At 36.9% G+C, this 17,435-nt stretch overlaps 2 protein-coding genes and 1 long non-coding RNA gene across 16 annotated transcripts; 1 reads left to right on the top strand and 2 right to left on the bottom strand.

Annotated features, from left to right (window-relative positions):
- Positions 1-247: 247 nt before the first annotated feature.
- LOC145791055 (enhancer of mRNA-decapping protein 4-like) lies at positions 248-4,841 on the bottom strand. 14 transcript variants are annotated; one of them, XM_082870811.1, is made up of 9 exons: positions 4,762-4,841; positions 4,368-4,544; positions 4,071-4,181; positions 3,576-3,657; positions 3,138-3,241; positions 2,881-3,048; positions 1,381-1,587; positions 1,183-1,302; positions 248-545 (listed from the first exon to the last, which is right to left on the bottom strand). In XM_082870811.1, exons 6-9 carry the CDS (start codon positions 2,971-2,973, stop codon positions 348-350), a joined length of 618 nt encoding a protein of 205 aa, XP_082726937.1. In that variant the 5' UTR covers positions 2,974-3,048; positions 3,138-3,241; positions 3,576-3,657; positions 4,071-4,181; positions 4,368-4,544; positions 4,762-4,841; the 3' UTR covers positions 248-347. The 14 variants fall into 14 exon arrangements, with proteins under 14 accessions (XP_082726937.1, XP_082726936.1, XP_082726930.1 ...); XM_082870810.1 differs by lacking the exon at positions 4,762-4,841 and having other exon boundaries at positions 3,138-3,188; XM_082870804.1 differs by lacking the exon at positions 4,762-4,841 and having other exon boundaries at positions 1,381-1,721; positions 4,368-4,538.
- Positions 4,842-5,107: 266 nt separating this feature from the next.
- On the bottom strand, positions 5,108-6,642 carry LOC145791056 (uncharacterized). Its single transcript, XR_014330707.1, has 4 exons — positions 6,438-6,642; positions 5,928-6,007; positions 5,463-5,654; positions 5,108-5,347 (listed from the first exon to the last, which is right to left on the bottom strand). It is a non-coding gene; the product is annotated as an uncharacterized LOC145791056 (long non-coding RNA).
- Positions 6,643-8,463: 1,821 nt separating this feature from the next.
- Positions 8,464-17,255, top strand: LOC114319267 (abscisate beta-glucosyltransferase). The gene is made up of 2 exons (XM_028266271.2): positions 8,464-9,056; positions 16,132-17,255. The coding sequence occupies exons 1-2, from the start codon at positions 8,580-8,582 to the stop codon at positions 17,116-17,118; spliced, it is 1,464 nt and encodes a 487-aa protein (XP_028122072.2). The 5' UTR covers positions 8,464-8,579; the 3' UTR covers positions 17,119-17,255.
- The last annotated feature ends 180 nt before the right edge of the window (positions 17,256-17,435 follow it).

A 17,435-nucleotide genomic window follows, 5' to 3' on the forward strand; every position in this document is an offset into this window, starting at 1 on the left:
TATTATGCTAATTTTATTTGATTAAATTAAAAAGAATACCTGTAAAAAATATTGAATTTAGTTTCTCATTCAATTAATAAAAAAATACCTATAATAAAACTAACATACAAAATATTAACTCCTATTCAAATATCTGTAATAAAACTAACATTTAAAATAATAACTCCCATTCAAATAACAAATGAAGCATTAATTCAATTTCACATTAAAAAAAAACTAACATTTAAAATAATAACTCTCATTCAAATAACAAATGAAGCATTAATTCAATTTCTCATTCAAAAAAAAACTAACAAACCGTGTTTAAGTAAGAGACTACAATTTGTAAAATTTTGATTCCAGATCTGCTAAAATGAAAAATCCATCCATCTTGTCATAAAACATAACCCACCAAACTCAAATCTTGTCTCAAACTGCTGCTGAGCTACAGTTGCATGTTCAATCATTCCTTTCTGGAAGGTAGCATCAACTTGCTCAAACATGGCTTTGCATGACATCTCAAAGGCAGGAATAACGGAAGCTTCCAAACTAGACTTCAATGCATCCTGCATATTGAATCGCTCAAACAGTCAGATCAAGATTTCCAGATTCATTTAGTAAGGCATACAATCTCCTCAGGTCAGATACTGCTAGAGAGAGAGAGAGACCCATAAAAATTTTGAAGTTATTGAACAACAATTACAAAACATCAATTAATCCCATATACATGCATAACATACTCAAGAAGAACTAGAGCCAGACACTACATTTGAAAAGTTGAGAGATAATGGACTGTCCACCCAAGATGAGTTTATGTCTCTGCAGGAATGCTGCTTTGACAAAATAAAAATGATAATTTAAAATATGACATTCACCAAGTGTCTCATGCACATCACATTAAGAGAGAGAGACAGAGAGAGAGACCTTAATATCTAAAGATTACAAGAAAAAGGGCTCTGAGAATCAACAAAGTCTCAAACGAACCAAAATCCCTCAATAACCTTTAAGATAGTTAATGATATAGCAAGAAGTGAATAACAGATCATTCAGCATAAAAATGAAATCCAGAATTTGTAAGGTCATAATAACATAATAGAAAGAATCACTTCAGCGTCAATAATGCTCTCCATACTGCTCCATAATGTCATCTTAATACATCCACACTCAATCAGTAAAATCCTAGCACTATAAACTTATGCATACCTGAAGAGCTTGCTTGCCAGAAGTTTGAAATTGTGCTTGGATCTGCCTAGCAACAGTAGCTTCAAGTTTTGAATTAACTGATTTCTCCAGTTGATTCACTGCCTTATCACCAACTCCTCTCTGCACCACATGGGCATCAATTAGTTCTCAACAAGACTACATCCCTAGTATAAGACTTGGATCTTTTAGAATATCAACCTGAAAAGCCTCTGTAATAGCCGTAGATATTGTTTTTTCAATGGCCGGAGAAATTGCACGAGCTACAGCTGGTCCAACTGCAGCCAATTCCTTCTTCACTGTTTTCTCCACCATAGCTGGCAAGTCCTTATTTATGCAGTTAGTGATCAAACTTGTTATTTGCTGTGTACGCTCTCTAACTAATTTCTCTTGTTTCGCATTCTCTTCCTGAAAATGAGCCCATAACGCATCAGTATTGGCCTTGACAGCTTTTTCCATGCTCCTCCCTAGGGCAGTCTCCAGCCTTTTACCTTCTTTAGTGACTAGGACAGTAACCATCACCGACATCTGCTTCTGCATTTCTTTTTGCATATAAGATATAAGAACTGAGCTAACCATGAAGGCTTTTTGAAACCGACCATAATCATTCGGTTTGGTCCAAATTGGTCGGTTTCATCCAGTGATTCAGTTTTTTGAACACCCCTAGCATGCTTAATTTGTTTTGTCAATACTTAAGGCATCAATTTTCTTTTGATGAAAATTTTAGACATGCATGGTATGTTCCTACTAAATTCCTTCAATTTTTGTGCTTGACTTGCAAATGCCGCCTATTAGAAGCATATGCTTTCATAGATTGCACTTTTCTAGTTCAACCACAGGGAACTTGAGGTTATCCTCAAACAACATCAATTAATGGGCTTCAAGGACTCCAAATAAATCTCAATGGTAAATGATTATCTGCATGAAGCAAATTACTTTATTCTAAACCGAGGAATAAGTCATCCACATGGATAGAGGAACCTATATAAGTTACCCATGGGTGGTCTAGCTTATCAGAGACAAGATAATTTTGTCCACACAAAAACTTCCTATGAAAACAATCCAACTTGACAGAACAACTTCAACCCCAAGGGAGCAACATTAGTACATTACTAAAATGCAATGAAGAATGAAATGAAGAATAAGGAAGTTTTAGGGAAGTAATAATGCACTGATTTGAGTGCATCCAAAGTTGATTTTTGAGTTATCTCTTCCAGACCACAAAATTAAAAGGCTCAGATTTTAGCCTTCTAGTATATATTGGAAAACAAACTCGCAAAGAGAAAAAAAAAAATTAATAGAAACATAATATCCATGTCATGACTGATCTCCATATTAGTGTCTTATTTTTGGGTCTTCAGGATATAAGAAAAACAAACTAGATTAACCCCTTGAAGCAATCTACAGGCAACACTTGAAGGACTTCTATCTCAATACTGGATTGTATTACCATTCCCATATTATTGTTTTGATTCTAGGGCATTCAGCATCAGATCCTATGCATCTATGCAGGATAGCAACACTCTATGGACCTTGACTCTCAGGTACAAAAGGCAACACAGCAATCCACGATAAAAATCTTTCAAAATTGAGGTTAAAAAAACAAAAAATGTGTAGCCTCTGCACCTTAATGCAAAGGTGCCAAATACAACACACACACAAGACAATGAAACTCTTGGCCTCACAAAAAGCTTCACTTACCTGAACAGTCTGCTCATTGGTCTTGGAATGGGTATCAAATCGTTGCAGTGTCATGCCATCAGTCCACTTCTTCTTGTGCAGGTTCAGTAGCATTTTCTCCTCAAGTTCATTCTTCCTGTAATTAATGGCTATTGAGTAATAATGCCTATTCAGCCCATGGATCAATGCCTGCAAAACAAATTGCCATTAGAGGATAAAACTCAGGGGTGACACCTCAGCTATCAGAAACACAAAGGCACCACTCATTCAGCACTCACTTGAATGGATGCCTTCCTATGGGACTGACCAGTATAGAAATTTCTTCATATCTTCAGACATAACATTCAAAATTATTTACTCCACATTGAATGCAAAAGGTAAACTGCCCAAGAATTTCTTGCAAGTATAACTTGAGAAGGAAACAAATCAACAACAGAAAACGCAGAATAGGAGAAAAAAAAATTGCTCATACAAAATGGAAAATTACAAGTTAAATTTGGCAAAGAAAAAGCAAAAATGTTTCTTTTATACAACCAAAAAAGGTCATAGGAAAACGCCATCATAGAATAATGATACTAACGATAACGAACACATAAAAACATAATAGAAGAATAAAGTACCATGCAAAAATCGCTATATAAATTAATAGTAGTAAAACAACTACATAATTGTACCACTACTACCATCAACAACAACAAAAGAAGATAGAATACAACCTGTTGAGTATTGATGTCCACACCAGAGAGCCAACAGCCAAATCCAGGATGTGAATGATACCATCCTACCACCATTTCCGGCCTGCAATTCCAAGCAAAACAACAAGCTGACTAAAACATCTACGAAAATGTTCAAAACTATTCAAATAGTAGATAACTATTCAAATTAAGTTCAAAACCTGCCCTAATTCAGTAGCTGATGGTAACTATTCAAAGATTGGGTGAAGTTTGTCAACTGGTCATGGAAAATAAATTATGCTTTCTTAGTTGTCTTATAGATAACCAATGAAGCGGAAAATGGTGACCAGTAACAAAGAAGATGAAGGGGGAGGGGGTAGCAGAAGAACATAGCAACAGGGGAAGCATTCAAAATATCCAGTTATGATAAATACATGCAAGAAAATATATAAACATTGAAGTTAACAACAAGAATTGACTTCAGAAAAAAGGAAGGAAAAAGAAAAAAATAATAAACATTGGCTCCCAATCTGAAACCTGCAATACCGCTTCCTCCACAAATGGTTTTACATTTCTCTGTCGGACTGATTCCTCTACGTCCCTTTGCCAAAACTCTTTAAACATTGGCTCCTCTATCAAAGCTCTATCCTAAATCAACATTATAATGAACATCAATCAATCCTTAAGTACATCGCAATCTGAATCATAAATAGCCAAAAATCTAAATTTTAAAGAAAATATTTGAGATCAAAGCAGGAATAGTGATTGACTGGCATTTGGCAACATGACTTGCCCTATTTCCTAGCGATAATGATAGCCACTTATCTATCTGACCATGATTTCCAGACAAGAAGCTTCGCCGGTAGAAGTAAGCAAGAAAACTAGGAAATCTCCGAGCTAAAAAGTACATTAGTTTCCTTCGTGGTGTCCAATTTCCCCAGCTTCTATATCTTTCTTTCTTTGTCATGCTTGGTTCAAATGGATTAACCATTGGAGCAACCATGACTGCACCTGCAAATTCAGCCAAGGATGGATCAGAGATAAAAAGCATCAACAGAACAAAAATATTCACCTCTTTATTTATTATGTGGGTGACACTGAAGCATCACAATACTTTCTGAAACATATCATAAGTATTTCAGTGGCAAATAATGGTCGTGCAGTTGCACAATGTCATGTATGTTCATAGATATTTGAATCTCAGTATAAAGGAATAACATATTATTACCATTTGATATGTGGTCATATCAGATTGTTTGAAAACAGCTAGTTAACAGTCCAATTCCTCGAGGATTTATTAGTTTCAGCTCCTCCTAATTCCAAAGTGACTATTACAGACCAATGTTCAACATAATCAAGACATGAACATGAATTACTCACAATGAAGAAAATGCAGATAAAAAACCAACATAACCCCCAGGGGTAGAACATTTAGTCAGAATACAGCCTTCTAAATTGCAAGTCATGGGTCCCTAAAGGCTAACATCTTATTTAGAGAAATTTACTAATTAAAAAATAAAATAAAATAAGCGAGAGAGAGAGAGAGAGAGAGAGAGAGAGAGAGACCAATATACCTATTACTCTGTCAAGAATGTATCTGAGAGTACATCCCAAGCATGCATGCTCTCTCCTGAGTATCCTACCACCCAGAACTTGTCAGTGACCCCCACAGCATATGATAACTGTAACATATCCATAGCTGATGACTCAAGATTCCTGTTGGGATGGGGATCACTTAACCCAAAACCTGGAAGATCATAAGTTACCAGGCGAATGCCAATTCTTGCAGTAGTGAAGCCCTAAGCCCGGGTATTCTTATTTGCACAAAACAAATAAATGTGTGCAAAACATCAGCATGAATAGTTATTACTCATTAAGTTCCCCTATTTAGTTACTTTTCCAGAAGATTTGAGAATGAGATTATTGTACCTGCAGGTCGGGATGAAAGAAAAGGATGTGTACTGATGATAGAAAATCTAGCTCTGTCGCCCGGAACACCTTGGTCCTAATAGGCCAAGTGTCTACCATCCGGTAGTAATACACGACTAGCATCAGGAGGATGTATATACAATCTCTTTAACAATGAACTGCTAGTCTTATGTCCAATATTTACACTCAGTGCTGCAGATTCAAGAGCTGTGTCAGTGTTACAATTAAAAAAACGCATTGCATGTGTAGACAATTGTTCATTTATTTTCCAATTGGAACTCTTGCAGATAATATGGAACACTTAAACACCATACAAATACTATATGAAGAAAAAAATAAACACTGGAAAATTATTTTCTTGACATTTTGTAGCTCCACTTCTTTTGTAAATCGGATCAAGAAATAATGGTCTCTAGATATGCATATATTAACCAAACAAACTACTTATTCTACATTGTATATTACCATATGTCAATTTCAGGTTACTATGTTGGTCTCCACTGAATTGGCATCCACTTTTAGTCCTTCAATTCTATTCAGTCCTTCTGAAAACCAAATTTATAAAAATGTAAAAGAGAAACATCAGCCAAAATAACACATGAATTTATGGGACAACTAAATTATGAAATCAACCAAAAGAAACACATATATATACTAATATATAAAGGCAGCAATCCAATTTGATGTAGACCTCATTTTGAAGCTATGTCATGCTAAAAATGAATCCATATTAATTACTTTGGAAAAATTAACATCATCCTGAAAACTACACCCACCCCACCCATAAATCTCTAATGTCTCATATAACTCCTTCCAATTACACTGTCCAAAAAAATAAAAATAAAAAACTCCTTTCAGTTATAACTTCATCAATCCAAACTGATGCTAATTTAGGGTAATAAAAAAACAGAGATTAAAATTCAACATGCTAATTTAGGGAAAAAAAACAAGAGAATCTGAAGCGATGGTGCTCACCTTGGTAGATGATGGTGCTCACTTTCCTCACTGAACGAATCTGAGATTGAATCACCGAGCTTTGAAATCGAGAGAGAACTTCAAAATCGCCGAACGAATCTGAGATTGAATCACCGAGCTGAAGAAGGTTGAACTTCGAAATCACGTTCAATCAATCGATAGATCTTCAATCGATCGATCTGATCTAGATAAAACCTAGCAAACCTGAATCGAATGATTCCATCAGTAAGTATCATCTTCAATCGAGCTTGACTGTGAGAAGATAGAGATAAGACTGATCAACACTTACCATGAAGAAAGACCTGCGAACTCGAAGATCTGCGAATCGAGAGAAACGAAAGGGTTTGAAGCAAGAGAGAGTGATTTAAGCTTCGATGGATCTGAATCAGGTTTTGTTCAGATCGGGGCTTCGATCTGAATCTTTTTTTATTTAAGCTTCGATGGAGAGGGTTGAGAGAGAGAGATCTGTGCGCATGTGTTAAGGGTTGAGAGCTCTGATTCAAAATAAGGTTTTCACAGAAAGGGGCGCGTGTTGGTCACCACATTCGGAGGCGTTTTTAAACGCCTCCCATTATAAAACGGTGTCGTTTTGTTTAATAGAATATGCAGCGTTTTTAAAACGCCGTTAAATACTAATAACTGTGACGTTTACAGAAACGTCGTTAAAAAAACGCCACCAAATCACCCTTTTCCTGTAGTGTGTGTTAATTTTTTGGTTTTTTTAGTTATTTTAGTTTGGGACTAAAAAAATTGTTTAGGTTGGTTTTTTAAAATTTTTTGACTTTTGTGAAAAAAAAAGTAAAATAATTATAATTTAAATGTGATATTCTTTTTAATCTATTTTATCTTTTTGCGACTAATTTAATTAAAAAATCAAATTAGCGAACACGCCAAACGATATCTTAGGCCTCGTTTGGGAGCAGGTTACTTTAGTAACTTTTTAAATTTTTGGCTAAAATATGAGTTAAAAAAAACTAGTATGTTTGGGATGACTTTTTTGGCTTTTTACGAAAAGATGTGTAAAAAATAGAGAGAAAAGAGAATTTTTGACTTTTTGGTATGAGTTGTTGGCTTTTTAATTTTTTTTAGTGATTTTTTTACTTTTTAACTAAACGAGTCGCTTCCCAAACGAGACCTTAGTATCAAACCAAATCAAAACCAATCCATAAACATCCAACCAATAGAACTTTTAACCAAGCATCAGTGAATGGACATTTTTATGCTCTTAATTGTTAAGGGATTGTTTGGAATGATCTAAATAAGTACATTTTTTAATTTTTTATGAAATATGAGTTGGATTTAGGTTGAGTTTGAAGTGATGTGCTAGAGAGGTGATGTGACTTAAATAAGATGATGTGACTTAAATAAGATAATAACTTTTTGACTTTTTTTAAACTTGCCAAACCATCCCTTAATGGGTAATGATAGAAACTACTAAAAGTGGTGCTCTAAAGTAACCATTAATAACGTGACAATTATTTTTTTATTTTAAAAAAAAAAACAGACACAACAACATTGTAGCAGTGGGTGGGACTCGCTACCACATCATTTGTGGTGATACTAATTAGTGCTCTCACTCATTTTTCTTATTTAATAAAAGTGAATCATTATTAATTCATTCATGATTATTTTTATATTTATTTTATGTCATTGATTAAAACTACTATGTCAAGATGATACCCCTATAATCTAATTACAGGATCGGAATGGATAGAACTCTCTCATATAAAATAGTGCCAGAAATATATTATGTGAATTACTATTTTAGTAGATTATTTTAGTTTTTTTGGTTATTTTAGTAGGTTAGAATATTTGTGTTCGGAAAGATGGTTATATTTTTTTTGTAGTTGGATGTAATATTTGTGAAAGAAAAAGTGAAATGATTATGAATTTGATATAACATTTTGTCTTATTAACTATTTTATTTTATTTTTTTGTTGTGAATTTTAACTCAAAAAAAACAAAAAAAATTAACTTTTGCCGAACCAGACTTATATTTGATTTTGTAATCGAATTTTGTAGAATTAAAAGAACACTCCTTATAAATCCCACTGCTCTTCAGAGCAACCAAATGTGAGCTTCACATTTCTTACACACTAGGTCTCTCTCCCTCTGTATGGTCTTTTGTTTCTTTCTCCCTGCATGGCTTCTTCAGAAGATGAGAAGGTGGAAATGTTCTTCTTGCCATGGATAGTAGCAAGAGGCCACATGATTCCAATGATAGACGCAGCCAGGCTCTTTGCTTCATATGGTGTCAAAGTCACCATTTTGACAACTCATGACAACCTCCAACTCTTCCAAAACGGTGTCGACCGAGACCGATCCCTCGGCCGCGACATCGACTTCCTCACCTTCGAATTGCCCGAGGGATGCGAGAACCTCCTCTCTATCTTCACCATTAATTGGAACGAAGAGCAGCTGTTCATCGAGAAACTGAGAGAACCGATCGAGCAAATTCTACGAGATCGCCGCCCCGACTGCCTTGTCAGCGACATGTTCTATCCGTGGACGGCGGAGTCCGGTGCACGGCTCGGGATTCCGAGGATCGTCTTCCATGTTACCGGTTTGTTCCCTTCATGTTGCGAAGAGGCCACGAGGCGCCATACACCCCAACATAAGGTTTTTTTTTCTTTTTTTTTTTTTTTTTTTTTTTCTACTTTTTATTTTTCAAGAACACACGTCGATAAGTCATTTTTAATTGGCCGAAAAGTTGCTGACGACAGCCAGTAGTCTGGATTCTCGGCCGTCCTTTCCGGCCGCCGTTCCATCAACCCCCAAAACGACGTCGTTTTGGGGGTTTTTTTGATTTTTTTTTTTTTTTTCTTTCTTCTTCTTCGTTTTTTTGACAGAACCAGAGGGAGGGGAGGGGAGGGGAGGGAGAGAGAGAGAGAGGGAGGGGAGGGGAAGGAGAGAGAGGAAGGGAGAAGAAGAGGGAGCACCGGACTGGAGGGGGCCTAAATCACCGGGGGAGGAGGAGGAGGAGGAGGAGGAGGCGGAGGCGGGCCGGACGCGGAGGCGACGGCAGATCGGGCGACGATCGGACGGCTGGCGAGCTCGACGACCTGCGACGGCGAGCTCGACGACCTGCGACGGCGAATCCGGACCCCTCCCCTCCGGCGAGCTCCCCTCCCCTCCCCTCCCCTCCGCTCTGGTTCTGCGAAAAAAAAAAAAAAAAAAAAAACGAAAAAACCCCCAAAACGACGTCGTTTTGGGGGGGCTGCTGGGAACTGCCGCCCAAAAGGGCGGCCGAGGATCCAAATTCGTAGTGAGGTGGACATTTAAGTAAGACATATATAAATAATGAGATATTTGAATATATATATATATATATATTTTTTTTTTATCAGCAAACAAAAGAAAATTATATATTTGAATAGATGATTATACAAATATATAATACTTGTATAAATATGTGATATTTGAATAGATAATTGAATAAATATGTAAATTTTGAACAGATATATGTCCTTTTAAGCAAATAATATTCTTTTGATCTAAAAAAAATATGAACTTAGGTCTATTGAGTTTAAAAAATGAATATCTGAGTGCCCATTCCTTTTTCTTTTTCTTTTTTTACAAAAAAAAAAAGAAAAAAAAAAAAGAAAACACCACTCCTTTGATGTCTCAACTTTGAACTTCAATTTTTTCTCTCAACTTCTGCTAAAATATGTGTATATATATACACGTGAAGTAGTTATTAAACGCTGCACGCACTAGGATAAATAGAAAAGAGAAGAAAAATACATTTTTTTTCTTAAGGGGTTGTTTGGGGTGTCTTAAATAAGTGTACTTTTTGTCTTTTTTAACTAAAAAATTGAGGAAGAAAATATAGATGTTTGGATTAACTTTTTGACTTTTTATGAAAAAATGTGTAATAAAAAATTGTAAAAATTAGTTTGTAAGAGAAAATTAGAATTGAGAGTTGTGCAACCGTAATTGTTGACTTTTGATGAATAGTGTTAACTTTTTAACTTTTTAACTAATTTTTTGACTTTTTAACTTATTCTAGACTTGCCAGACCTAAGAAATGTATAATATGAGAGCCACGTGACAACTTACTTGGAAATTTAACACTTAATGAAGGATAAATTACATGGGGTCTCTACATTTTATTCTTTATGTTATTTTTGTCTTTATATTTTTAATTGATTTGATTTTAACTTTTAATTTTAAATTTTATTTTAATTTAATCCAATTGATAATATCATTTATATTTTTTAAGAAAAAAATATTACTAAATTAGTTAAGTTTAACTCACTGAGTTGGATAAATTTATAATTTTACCCTTCAAAATATGGCATATGACATTTATGTACATATTTTTTATAAATAAATCTTAAGAGTTGTAACTAATTGGATCAAATTAAGACAAAATCATAAAATTATGGTCAAAATCGAACCATTTGAAATTATAATGACTAAAATAACACAAGAACAAAAATATAAAGAGTATCGTCATAATTTGTCCAATAATGAAAGAGTTATATTGTGACAGGAAACTGAAAACTTCAATCATGCTAATTATCAATCAGTACATGTATTTTATATTACAAGAGTGGAACCGACTTACTAACTATATATCTACATTCTCTACAATCTATACAACCTATACATTCATATATCACTAAAACTAATTCTGTTACAATTCTGTTAGAGCTAGACTATAACTAATTCTGTTACAATTCTGGGAAAGTATCCTCTGGTTTTGAACTGAAGTTGGTGAAGTAGTTAAGTAGTTGGGATAATCTTATCAGGCCCCCGCAAGCGAATGGGTAAGGCACGCACCATAAGCTTGGGAAGAAGATAAGAAAAATGAGCCACGGGAAAGGGGCTTGGTAAACAGATCAGCCACTTGATCAGAGGAAGACACATGTTTAACCACAACTTTATGAGAAAGAACTTGCTCCCGGATAAAATGATAATCCACCTCGATATGCTTTGTGCGGGCATGAAGAACAGAATTAGAGGCACGAGATATGGCAGAGAGATTGTCACACCATAAAACAGGAGTTGCAGAAGGAAGAGAGAGCTCTTGAAGAAGCATACGAAGCCATTGAAGTTCTGCAGAAGCTTGAGCAAGAGCCCTGTACTCAGCTTCAGTGGAGGACCGAGAAACAGTGGATTGTTTCTTCGCAGACCACGAAATCAAGTTAGAACCGAGAAAAACACAATACCCAGTGGTAGACTTACGATCAAGAACATAGCCGGCCCAATCAGAATCAGAAAAAGCATGCAAATTCAGAGAGCCTGGAGTAAAGAATAAACCATGATGAAGAGTACCCTGAATGTAACGAAGTAACCGCTTGACAGTGTTAAAATGAGCAACAGTAGGAGCATGCATGAACTGAGCGGCATGATTGACAGCAAAAGAGATGTCCGGTCTGGTAATAGTGAGATATTGTAAGGCGCCAACAATACTTCGATACAAGGATGGCTGAGAAAATGGTGCCAAGGTGTCTGAAGGAGGCTCAGATTTAGAGGCCATGGGCGAAGAACATGGTTTACAATTGATCATACCAGCCTTGAGGAGAATATCAGTAGCATATTTATGCTGAGAGAGAAATAAATCAGAGGCAATGCGAGTCACAGATATACCAAGAAAATAAGAAATATCACCTAATTCTTTCATGGAAAAGGCTTTGTGCATATGATGAATCAGAGAGCTGATATGAGCAGCACTATTGCCAGTAATTAAGATGTCATCCACATATATCAAAAGAAAAGTAACAGTGGTAGAAGTGCGCTGGATGAACAAAGAAGAATCACAACGACTATTGGTGAACCCAATAGAGAGAAGATAAGAAGAAAAGGTTGAATACCAAGCTCGAGGAGCTTGCTTAAGGCCATAGAGAGCCTTTTTCAGTTTGCACACATGGTGAGGAGAAGAGCTTTCAAAACCGGGAGGTTGCACCATATAAACTTCTTCCTGAAGAAGACCGTGGAGGAAAGCATTTGAAATATCCAACTGTTTAATAGACCAATTAAAATGAAGAGCAATACTAAGAAGAACTCGAACTGTAGGCTGCTTGGCAACAGGACTAAACGTTTCATGATAATCAATACCTTCCTGCTGGAGATAGCCCTTAGCCACAAGACGAGCTTTGTGGCGAGCAATGGAGCCATCAGAATTTTTCTTTAAGCGAAACACCCACTTACAGCCAATTGCTTGCTTGTGAGAAGGAAGAGGAACAAGAGACCAAGTGTCTTGGTCTTGTAAGGCTTGAAATTCTTCTTGCATGGCTTTAGACCATTCAGGAGTTAAAACGGCTTTAGAGAAACAAGTAGGTTCAATAAGAGGAGAAATAGTAGAAAGGAGAGCAGAAGAAGAAGACTTGGACCTGGTAGTCATGGGATGAATATTGAGAGAAGAATGAGAAGAAGTAGCAGAACTAGGCTGCATAAAAGGAAGATCAATAGTGAGAGAGGAAATAGGAATAGAAGTAGGGACAGCAGAAGATGGAGAGAAAGCAGAGGCGGGCAAACTAGGCAACACAGGAGCAGCAGCAGGAGGCTGTTGAGCAGCAGTAGACTGAATAGCAGCAGGCGGACTGGAAGAAACAGGAAACTGAACTGGTGTAGGGAAATCAGAAACAGACGAAGCATAAGACTGAACTGATGGAGCAGAGGGTGAAACAGAAACTGCAGCAGGTGGAGAAGAGGACCAGAAAAAGGAATGTAATTGAGGAAGAGTAGGTGAAGAGTGAGGTGGAGAGGTAGAAATAGATGAAGTCAGAAAAGGAAAGAGTGATTCATCAAAAGTAACATGTCGTGACAAATAGATTTTGCCAGAAATAGGATCAAGGCAACGATAGCCCTTGATAGAGGGATGATAACCAATGAAGACACAAGGAATGGACTTAGGGGCGAGCTTATGAGGAGCATAGGGTTGAAGCCAGGGAAAGCACCTACAACCAAAGCTTTTAAGAAACGCAAAATCAGGAGAATGATGAAACAGTACCTCATACGGAGTTTGATGTTGAAGTTTAGAACTAGGCAATCTGTTAATAAGAAAAACAGAAGTAGCAAGAGCATCAAACCAATAAGCAAGAGGAAGACCTGATTGCTGTAGCAAAGCAATAGTGGTGGTGACAAGATGCCTATGTTTTCTCTCGGCAACTCCATTTTGGGAAGGAGTGTGTGGACAACACATTTGATGAATAATACCATGGGTTTTAAGAAAAGTTTCAAATTGAGAACTAGTGTACTCTCCACCACCATCAGTGCGAAATATTTTAAGCTTAGTCTCAAATTGAGTTTCAGCAAACACCTTAAATTCCATGAATTTGGCAAACACCTGACTTTTATAACAAAGAGGATAAACCCAAGTAAATTTGCTAAATTCATCAATGAACAAAACATAGTATTTAAAACCAGAAATAGATGGAGAGAAGGGGCCCCAAACATCACTATGAACAAGAGAAAGGGGCTTATTTACAGTGGAATTAGACAAAACAAAAGAAAGTCTGTGACTCTTGGCCACACTACAATGAGGACACAAAGTCTTATTAGAAGATGAAGTAGTAGGCAGCTGAAACTTATTAACAAGATATTGCAGCTTTTGTGGAGATGGATGACCAAGTCTGGTATGCCATGTAGCAGTGGCCAAACAAGCAGAAGAAGAATGCTGGGATGATGAAACTTGTGAGGATGTTGAACCTTGTGAAGAAGATGAAGGCCACTGATAAAGGCCATGACTATACATACCTCTGAAGAGAGGTATCTTGGTGGTCTTGTCCTGAACCACAAATGATTTATCATCAAAAGTGACAGTACAATTATTATCAGAAGTCAATTGATGAACTGAAAGAAGATTAGATGATATATGTGGTACATGAAGAACATTAGTCAATTTGAAAGGAAAAGATGGAGTTGGAAGAATACCATTACCGGTGTTGTGAATAGGAAGTTGACTACCATTCCCAACAGTCACATGGTCTTGGCCATGATAGGGACTATGAACATGGAGATTAGTAAGATCAGGAGTGACATGATTTGTGGCAGCAGAGTCCACATACCAATTAGGTAACGCAGAAGATGAAGATGTAAGAAAAACAGGTTTATCAGCTGAAGTTTGTGGTGAATAGGAAGTATAAGTTTGTGGTGAATAGGAAGTATCCAGTCTGTGCCAGCATTCAAGAGCAGTATGATTCGGTTTGCCACAGATCTGACATACCAAAGAAGAGGAAGAGGAAGATGCTGATGGATGATGAAAGGATGAAGATCTTCCTCCTCGACCTCGACTGAAAGTATTTCTAGAGAAATATCTACCTCCTCCTTTATGAGAAGAGCCTCTGTATGATGATCTATTTCCACGACTACCAGCCTGATAAGAAGATGACTGGTTAGAAGTCTCATGTCGAGTTGCAGAATAAGCAACAGTGAGATCTGACGAAGAAGATTTATGATCGGCTTCAATATGCAAAGCTTCTGAACAGAGGAGAGAAGCAAGATCCTCCATAGTAATGGCCTCTGATCGAGCTCGAATAGCTACTTTTAAAGCATTATATTCAGATGGCAATCCATTTAGAGTAATCAAAACAAGATCCTCATCCTCAATAGGAGAGGCAGCAAGTGCAAGCTGATCAGCAAGACTTTTGATCTGAGCAAGATAGTCTTCCATGGACTCAGATTTCTTCATGATACTACTGAGTTTGTTCTTGAGTTGGTGTATATGAGATCTGGAGAGTGATGTGAAGCGTTTATCAAGATATGTCCAGATTTCTTGACAGCTTTTGCAATGAAACACAGATGTGAACACCGTGGGAGTTAGAGTTGCTGTAATACAACTTAACAAATGTGCATCGATCTGTGTCCAACTCAAAAACTCAGGATTGATAACATTTTTGCCTTCTGAATCTGTGATTGTTGCAGATGGACAAGCACAAGTGCCATCCACATAACAGAGAAGATTTGTAGCTCTAAGTATATTTTGGAGATGTGTTTTCCACACAATGTAGTTTGTAGAATCCAATTTCACAGTGACAAAAGAATTGAGATTTGAAATTAGAAGCGTGAGATTAGGAGGAAGAGAAGCCATTGAAACAGATTCAAGAACATGAACTCAAGAATTCAATGTGAGAAAGAAGATGAAGAAGGATCAATACTCGTTGGAGTAGAGATGCTCTGATACCATGACAGGAAACTGAAAACTTCAATCATGCTAATTATCAATCAGTACATGTATTTTATATTACAAGAGTGGAACCGACTTACTAACTATATATCTACATTCTCTACAATCTATACAACCTATACATTCATATATCACTATAACTAATTCTGTTACAATTCTGTTAGAGCTAGACTATAACTAATTCTGTTACAATTCTGGGAAAGTATCCTCTGGTTTTGAACTGAAGTTGGTGAAGTAGTTAAGTAGTTGGGATAATCTTATCATATTGTACCTTAACCAAAAGTATAAGAGATCTAGTGATACAATTAAAAAATTATTGAACAAAATGAAATTTAATCTAATTTTTAAAAATGTAAAATATAATTCATGAATTAGAATATCAAAGGCAGGCCTTGTGAGGTCCCCACAAGGCGATGATTTTGCAAACGGTAACTGAGCGTAGGATTAGAATAGAAAAGGTAAGGTTGTGCACTTTCATACTACATTCTCATATATGAAATAAAAATTGATAAGATCGTGTGAACACAATTATTGGATTAAATTAAAATTAAATTCTTACAGGTAGATTCCGATAAGGCTACCTTTGCTCTGCCAGGTCTTCCCAATCCCAATCACAACATCGAATTCACAAGGCTTAAGATGCCAAGCTTTCATACCACTGAACCCAAAGGAGCCAAACTTGCTGAAGCCATTGTAGATGCCGAGTTGAAGAGCCATGGAGTTATAATCAACAGTTATTACAACTTGGAAGCACCTTATGCCGAGTATTTCAAGAATGATATGGGAAGAAAGCTATGGCTCGTAGGACCGGTTTTTCTCTTCAACAAAAACTACGAAGAAAAGGCCCAGAGAGGCGAAAACAACTCCATTGATGGAGTTACGATTTTGAACTGGCTCGATACCAAAGAACCTAAGTCAGTTCTTTATGTTAGTTTCGGGAGCCAAGTTCGCATGGCTCCTGAACAGTTCTTTGTGCTCGCTGAAGCTCTGGAAGCTTCTGGCCACTCGTTTATTTGGGTGGCCAGATATATGCCAGAGAGCGGCGAGCATGAAGAAGAAGGCAGTGGAAGGAGAGTGCTTCCAGAGGGATTTGAGGAGAGGATGACGAAATCGGGAAAAGGGTTGATAGTGAGGAGTTGGGCTCCACAATTGCTGATTTTGGAGCATCGCGCTATGGGAGGGTTCATGACTCACTGTGGGTGGAACTCGACAGTAGAGGGAATATGTGCTTGTCTTCCGATGATTACGTGGCCGTTAGCAGCAGAGCAATTCTTTATTGAGAGTTTGGTGGTGGATGTGTTGAAGACGGGGATTCGGGTGGGGAACGAGGAGTGGATGGCGTTGCATTGGGAACCCAAGGTGACGGTGACGAGGGAGAAGGTGGAGACGGCGGTGAAACGACTGATGGGTGGTGGTGGGGAGGTGGAGGAGATGAGGAGGAGGGCAAGAGAGTTGAGTGAAAAGGCTAATAAAGCTGTTGAACCAGGTGGGTCGTCCGATGCTGATGTTGTTGGTTTGATCAATGAGCTCAAATCTTGCCGTAAATGATGATCCTTGGATCCATGTTACCAGCTTCTGATGTAACAATTGTTGGGTTCTTCTTGTTATGTGTAACTTTAGTGGTATTATCATGGATGTTTGCATGACATGTTTTTAATAAAAATAAGGCAACTTTTGGTCATTAATCTCAATCTGCCAGTCAAAAGGATAGAGGATATATAAAATATTGGGTTAATTATATCAATCAACTTTAATTATTGAAGTATGTTTCTTTTTGCCCAACAGAAGAATGCATTCATAGTTTGATGGGTTAATCAACTTTACGCCTTGTATCATTTGTTTCAATATTTATACATTGGCTACCA

This window comes from Camellia sinensis, chromosome 5 (assembly GCF_055761805.1).
Source record: "Camellia sinensis isolate YWXY chromosome 5, ASM5576180v1, whole genome shotgun sequence".
Classification (NCBI taxonomy): Eukaryota; Viridiplantae; Streptophyta; class Magnoliopsida; order Ericales; family Theaceae; genus Camellia; species Camellia sinensis.